At 46.3% G+C, this 6,979-nt stretch overlaps 1 protein-coding gene across 3 annotated transcripts; it reads right to left on the minus strand.

Moving 5' to 3' along the window:
- Window positions 1-306: 306 nt before the first annotated feature.
- LOC119339902 (protein NUCLEAR FUSION DEFECTIVE 4-like) lies at window positions 307-5,979 on the minus strand. 3 transcript variants are annotated; one of them, XR_005164267.1, is made up of 6 exons: window positions 5,461-5,979; window positions 4,110-4,981; window positions 2,999-3,504; window positions 2,319-2,597; window positions 1,827-1,922; window positions 307-482 (listed from the first exon to the last, which is right to left on the minus strand). XR_005164267.1 is itself a non-coding variant. In XM_037611800.1 (3 exons), the coding sequence occupies exons 1-3, from the start codon at window positions 5,785-5,787 to the stop codon at window positions 3,012-3,014; spliced, it is 1,692 nt and encodes a 563-aa protein (XP_037467697.1). In that variant the 5' UTR covers window positions 5,788-5,978; the 3' UTR covers window positions 2,916-3,011. The 3 variants fall into 3 exon arrangements, 1 of the variants encoding a protein (XP_037467697.1); XR_005164266.1 differs by lacking the exon at window positions 307-482 and having other exon boundaries at window positions 1,243-1,922; XM_037611800.1 differs by lacking the exons at window positions 307-482; window positions 1,827-1,922; window positions 2,319-2,597 and having other exon boundaries at window positions 2,916-3,504; window positions 5,461-5,978.
- Between the last annotated feature and the right edge of the window lie 1,000 nt (window positions 5,980-6,979).

Genomic DNA, 6,979 nt, shown 5'->3' on the forward strand with positions numbered 1-6,979 from the left:
TATATGCTCAAGTAAATTACCTCTCAACCTTCAAGTTTTGTTGTAAAATGTGTTGGCCCGTTCTCCTTCTATTTTGTTGGTTTCCAGGTTTTTTGTTGTTGTAATTATGTTTCATCTGCTAATTAAGCAATCAAATGAGTATTAAGCAAACAAGTTATACTTTGGGAGTTCAACACAAGATAAACTATGTACATAACACATGCATTTCAAGAAATCCAATTCCCATTTAATATATAAATAACTTTTCCATCTGCAAAGCAATTCTCTGTTTCACTGTGTTAACACATTTGATTGAGTAGTGAGTGGAGTACAAACCATAGCCAAGCCTTTATGTGTAGGAACTGATGATATCCCCCGTTTCAGATGAGCATATCTCCACGACGTCTTTGTGCCATGTATTCTCACATGATTTGGTCAAGTGTAGCCATCGATTATCGAAATCGTAGCACAAGACAAAATTAATCTGTCCCATCTTCACAACCCTGCCCATAAATTAGGCTAAGCACATGTGTGGAGCAAACCGAAAACACAGACAGTGGTCCCTCAAATAGGATAACATTATAAGCACTTGTATCATGTATCAGCTAAGAAATGCAATCGTCCTCATTTCCCGTATTATCCATGGCACTGTGCGGTTCCAAATCTCTGGTTAAAAAGTTCCAAATTTCTGGTCGAAATGTTGCCGTACATCCTAAGAAATACTACATGAGAACTCACCAAGTAAAACTGAATCATGCCTCGTAGAAGAAAGATAATAGAATGCGATGGGACCATGAAGTTTCCAAAGATATAAAGAGCATGTCAAAGATAATGACAATGCAATTGGGAAAAAGAACAGATATATGCAGATGCAGGCCAAATGATGGACATAGAAGCTATGCATTGCAGACAGACGACCCCCAAAAAATAAATCCTTACCGAGACTAGTTAGTAGTTTGGTTAACCAAGCCAGGTAGCAGTGCAACAATTATATCGCTATTAGTTACTCCCTACGTTCCATAATTCTTGTTGTGGTTTTAATTCAAATTTGAAATTCCTCACCACTTAAAGTACATCAATGTAATATATGAATGAACAGCAATGGGGTACATAAAAACAGTTGATAAGCTCAGTACTTGTGATTTCCCACAAACTGCAATCTTCAAACATTCTAATGAGATGCATTAATTTCACATCAGTGAAGATTGTTAATATCAGAATGAACTACTATTACAAGCACATAATGGTAATCGCTGACCTTTAACAAAAATACAATGAGTTGGTTCACGTAAGCATGCAAGCAATATGCATCATAGATGTAAAAGGCAGTGCATGCGCAAAGGAAGACACTAACAACGATTGATGGAAATGATTGTAAAAAGGATTTGCCTGGACAACAAAACTTACCATTCAAGTTATCCTAAAATAAAAAATCATCAATTAGCTGGTTCAAGTAAGCATGCCAGCACATGCACATGCACATGCTTTGGAACGGTGGAACCTAATTGAACCAAATTCCACTGTGAGTAACATCATGAGGAGTAGCCTACATTTCTATCCGTTAATTACCTAATAACACATTAAGAAAACAATTTGAAAGCTAGCCAATTTTCACTGTGTTATGGAGTCAAAATAATGAAAGTGTACACCAGTTTTCACAGGTTTCTAGCGAAACCATGGTCAGGGGTAACTTGGCATAATCCATGGATGTTATATTCATATGTTCAGATTGAACATTGCGACGGAGTGCATCAAGATACACACTCTGTAGTCCTACATTGCGAAAACTAGTCAAAATATGCACCAACTCTCAGCCCAATTTATGGGTTTTGGCCATGCCGGCATACCTTGTTGAAATTTCCAGATTGTACACAATTCTGTCCATCAGTTGATTAATTCAAACACCGCTGTTAGCTATGCACCACCACCACTCTTCATCGCCACTGACAGCCAAAATCAAATTTCTGAAATATTAGATTCTACTCCCTCCGTTCCTAAATATTTGTCTTTTTAGAGATTCAAATGGACTACCACATACGGGTGTATATAGACATATTTTAGAGTGTACATTCACTCATTTTGCTTCGTATATAGTCACTTGTTGAAAACTCTAGGACAGACCCAGTGCATAGAAGCTCCCACACAAGGTGGGGTCTGGGGAGGGATTATAGGAACCTAGTCTTACCCCTGCAAAGTGCAATGCAGAGAGGCTGGTTCGAACCCAGGACCTCTTGGCACAAGTGGGGAGGACTTCACCACTGCGCCAGGCCTGCCCTCTGTTGAAAACTCTAGAAGAACAAATATTTAGGAACGAAGAGAGTAGTAAGTTCTGTGATCACCTGCAGAAGACCTGTGCGTCAAGGTCCTTCCTGATGGCGTCCGATTGGAACCTCTTCTTATCATTGTCCCAGAACTTGGCCTCCAGCATGCAAGCAAATTAGTTCGTTGTAGCCTTAACACAGCCCATTTCAAGAGTTGAAGTCAAGGAGCAAACCAACTGCGAGGAATTGTGAATGGCTGCCAGTGTGACATCCAGTGATTTTCACAACTACAAACTTGCAGTGGAGTCAAAAGCAACCGGAATATATTTTCTTCCTCTCCAGAAACTGGTAGGATCACTGGCTTTGAACAAAGAGGAAAAAATTCAGTTACAAGTGACCCGCTTTTTTAAGGAACGAAGTCGAAAAAACCCATTCAACCTGGTTGGTTTCTCGAAACACAAACACCAAAAGGAAATCAAAAACTGATATCACATACAAACGTGTCAACTCAGTTGTTATATTGGTATCCTGGGGTTCATGCTCCAGCAGATCAACCAGAAACCAGCAACGACTCAAAAAATAACATATCTCATTCTTCACCATATACAGAGACCTAGACTGAACTTGTCAAGAACCAGGTCCCAAAACCGCAATACGGAGCACCCCCCACCCCCCACCCCCCACCCCAAAAAAAGGAAATAAACACGTGCTCATATTTCAAGTACAATACATTACAACAGATCACTAAACAAGCTCACCGGTCACCGGGCATCAATGCGCAGAGTTCCTGGGCTGGCTCGAGGGTCCACCTCCATAGAGCATCTGATAGACCGGTCGGATCCTCACGGTCAGGATCACGCTCAGAAACGTTCCCAAGCATGCCATGCCTGACAGCACAAAGAACGTGAGCCTGAAACAGCTGGGGCCGTAGCATACCATGACATGGTCAGAGCCCGCCACTGCTGCGACGCTGTGCTGTTTTGCCGCTTCATGATCGTAGACATACCCGGCGAGGCTGCTGAACACGAGCGCGCCAAGCGGGTTTGCCAGCAAGATGAAGTTGTAGATCTTCCCAAACTGCTTTAGCCCAAACAACTCCGATGACGTCGACACCATCACCGAGAAATGGACGCCGTAGCAGATGCCGAGTATGGCAACGGAGATGTAGAGCGTGGCTTTGAGACCCAGAGCGAAGACTAGGTAGTTGATTATCATCACCACTTGGGTGCATGTGATCAGTACTGTCCGTGGAAGTGTCCTTGACCTGGAAAAGAAGCTTTGGTTAACCAACCGCAGGATGAAAAATTAAATCAAATTTTAGAATGTGAACAAATGCATTCAACCGTGCATTGCATCCAAACAAGAAAATTTCTGGTCGTATATTTATATCTCCTACACAGTTGGGGCTGGGAACCTTTTTCACTGTTCCAGTCTGTCGGAAAATAAATAAGGGGGAGAAATATTGTCAACCCATTATTTATTGGCTTGTAATCTGAAGCTGGAATGGAGACTTTAGTAATTCAGTTAGAGAAAGCTTTGATCCATAACCCGCGGCAGACATAACGTGTTCCTTTTTAATATAAGAGGTCAGCTCATTCTTTATTGGCTTGTAAGTTGAAACTGGACTGAAGGTTCTAACAATTCTATCAGGATAGTGGCAGACGAATATTTTTGTTTGAAAAAAAAGTCCATTGGTTACCTAGCTATGTTGGCATGCCACAGTTTGTCCAAAAAACAAACAATAAACAACTACATAACCAAAAGAACTCCATGAAACTGGTAGAGCAACTATGTAGACCAACTGGTGCTTGGACAGGTAGATGAAAGTACACCTTGTTTTGCAATTCAATAAATAAGAGATTCCATTACCTGACAAAATAATCAGAAACAGCACCACCTCCTAAGCGGCCAAAGAAGTTGCCCAAACTGAAGAGAGAGACTGATATAGTTGTGCCAACAACACCTGCTGCAGTTCCAACTTGCGCTAGATTGTTAAGAACGGTGACTCCAGACCCAACACCTATAAAAAACACTGCAAAGAGCAACCAGAAATCTGCCTTTAGCAGAGCTTCACGGAACCGGAAGTCCTCTCCCCTTTTTGGTCTTCTTCTCTTCTGCTTCACAGCCCCTTCACCCTCAGCTAAGAGAAGATCAATATCTGCAGCATCCTCATCTTCGATTTTGCCGAAATTTGGTTCAGAGGAAGAAGGCAGAAGAAATGGTTCCGTGTGATCATTGTCAGCAGCAGCAGAAGTGACTTTCCTTGGGACGCTTCGAAACAATGTCATCTTCACGGGTATCGCAAATGGTGCAAGAATGAGAATGACCATAATAGCAATCAAGGAATAGTTCAAAGCAGGGGTGAGAGTCAGAAAACGATCCAACGTCGTGGCCACCACGAGATAAACCCCAAGAAGAGCACTGTTGATCTGTACGAACAGGAAGTGAACTCGCTCCGAGGAATTCTCCACCAGAGAAGGCTCACAAGGCCTCACAAAGTACATTGCGAGAAGGCAAACGATGGCAACTCCCAGGGTGAGAAAAAGCAAGAGGTTTGCAGCTGAGCCGTGAAGCGCGCCGGTGTAAATGGCAGTGTATACAGCCGCACTCAGACCAGAGTAGCCTTTGAGGATGCCGGCAACAGCCCCTCTGCTGAGTGGGAAGTTCCTCATGTTGGTTACTAATGCGGCGGTCGACATCCACGCACCGCTGTTCGAACCCATGCATAATGCGATCCATATCTGCAATAGGGCCAACGAAAAGATTGGCACTAGTAAATTTCCACTATATGATGATCAAAGTAAAGAAAAGAAAAAGCTAGCCTAATAAGTCCAATCTTCCGCGTAAATTAAGTAAGATGTCCTCAATATGTGGCTCTTCGAGGCGATGAAAGCTTCCATTTTGTAAAGAAAATTATGTGGCTATCAGGCTATGCGCATATCGCCCGGCAAATGAAGCCAAATACAGGTGATACTTTTTCGCCCAATTGCAATCGAGGATTAACTTTTCGCCAATACTAGTTGGTATAAGTTTTGTTTGTGGAATCTTAGAAAGGGACACTTGTTTAGCTGGTCCCAACTAAGCATAACGCCTTTCCCCTAATATCAGTTCGTACAATGTAACCCAGCAGAGCAATTGAAGCATACGATTTCACGATCTAGAACCGATCTACAGTAAGGATTAATCTAGTAAAAGGGGTCTCATCGGGGAGCTCACTCACCAGCCAGTAGGGCAGCGCCGGGGCGACGCCGGAGACGGCGAGCCAGGTGACCCCGTAGCCGAGGAGGCCGGAGGCGGCGGCGACGAGCAGGAGCAGGGCCGGGTGGAGCTTGTTGCAGACGACGCCGGGGAGGAGGCCGAGGCTGTCCCCGACGTTGCAGGCGACGCCGAGCAGCGCGACGCGGCTCTGGTCGGCGCCGAGCGCCACCTTGAGCGCGTGCGAGTAGAGCGCGAAGGCGGAGCTGGTCCCCGCCGACGCCTGCAGCCACACGGCCGCCCCCAGCCCAAGCCACGGCGGCCGGCTCCCGGCCTTCACCGCGCCCGGCATCCTCCGCCGCCGCGACCGCCGCTTCGCCGGACTTTCTTCGCCCCCGCCCTCTCGCCGTCACTGCTTTCTTTCCGGGGGAATAAAGCTCTCTCTGTGGTCGGGTGATGGCGAGTCGGTGGCGACGGTGGCGGGTTTTAAAGGGGGGTTTGGGTGGGGGGCGGCGTGAGGTCAGGCGTGGCAAAGGACTAAGGGCATGGTCAATGGGTAGCCTCAAAGATGATGCTTCATAAGCCAACTAGGCTCGGATGCCACTGTGGCAGCATGACGGCTGCTTGCATGCGCCAGGTGAAGCTTGCAGAGGAGACGGGTTCTTCAGCAGATAAAGAAGGAAAAAGTAAGGAAGGAGAGGAAAAGAAGGGGAGGAAGAATGGAAAAGATGAACACATGGGGACCAAAGGATGACGGGTGTGAGGCAGCACCACCATAGCCACCATTGGACTGAACGCATGTGAGCAATAGCCTCAATCCTCTCATGCCTGTGTGTTTGATGAAGCACCTGTCTTTTTTTCGCCTCCATTGGTCATGCCCTAAGCAGGAGCCGCTGGAGAGGAAAGCGTAAAAAAAAGCCATGGGTTTGAAGCGGCGTCGATGGCGACGGCCGGCGCGGCGGCCGGGCAAGGCCCGAAAATGTATCTGAAGCTGATTTCCGGCCGGGTGTCCGCATAGGCGTAGCGCCGCGTAGACCCTCGCCAGCTCGCCACGACGGCTGGGGGAGGAAGCCGTCTTCTTCCTCTCGCGGTGCTGGCGGTGGTGGTGGGCGGTGGATCCGATTTAGTCCATTGATGAGTAATCTATTCCTCCTGGGAAAGATTTTACGCGCTGTGCTGTTCAGATAACGGAAATGGTGGACTTTTTGCAAAGGAAAAAATGGAAAACAAGCAGTTTGACCCGACGGAGGCGCCGAACTGCTGATGATCTGTCGCAGGATCGGATCGTCTTGGTGCATGTTGTCCGTCTTTGTAAGCTGGGTTCAATGAACCATCGATAATGTTGGGGCATCTCCAATGCCGGCCCCTAAATCGCCCGCAACAGGCCGGATCGAGCGGTCCGGACGTATTTTGTCATTCAACACATTTCCGTATCGGACCGCTCGATGGTTATGGCATGTTTTTTTTCCCGCAAACTTGAGATAAACTGTGAGGCTTTATGGTTGTCCGGGCGGCTGTCACGTCCGCGACTGACTAACCTGGCT

The sequence above is a fragment of the Triticum dicoccoides genome, chromosome 7B (genome assembly GCF_002162155.2).
Source record: "Triticum dicoccoides isolate Atlit2015 ecotype Zavitan chromosome 7B, WEW_v2.0, whole genome shotgun sequence".
Classification (NCBI taxonomy): Eukaryota; Viridiplantae; Streptophyta; class Magnoliopsida; order Poales; family Poaceae; genus Triticum; species Triticum dicoccoides.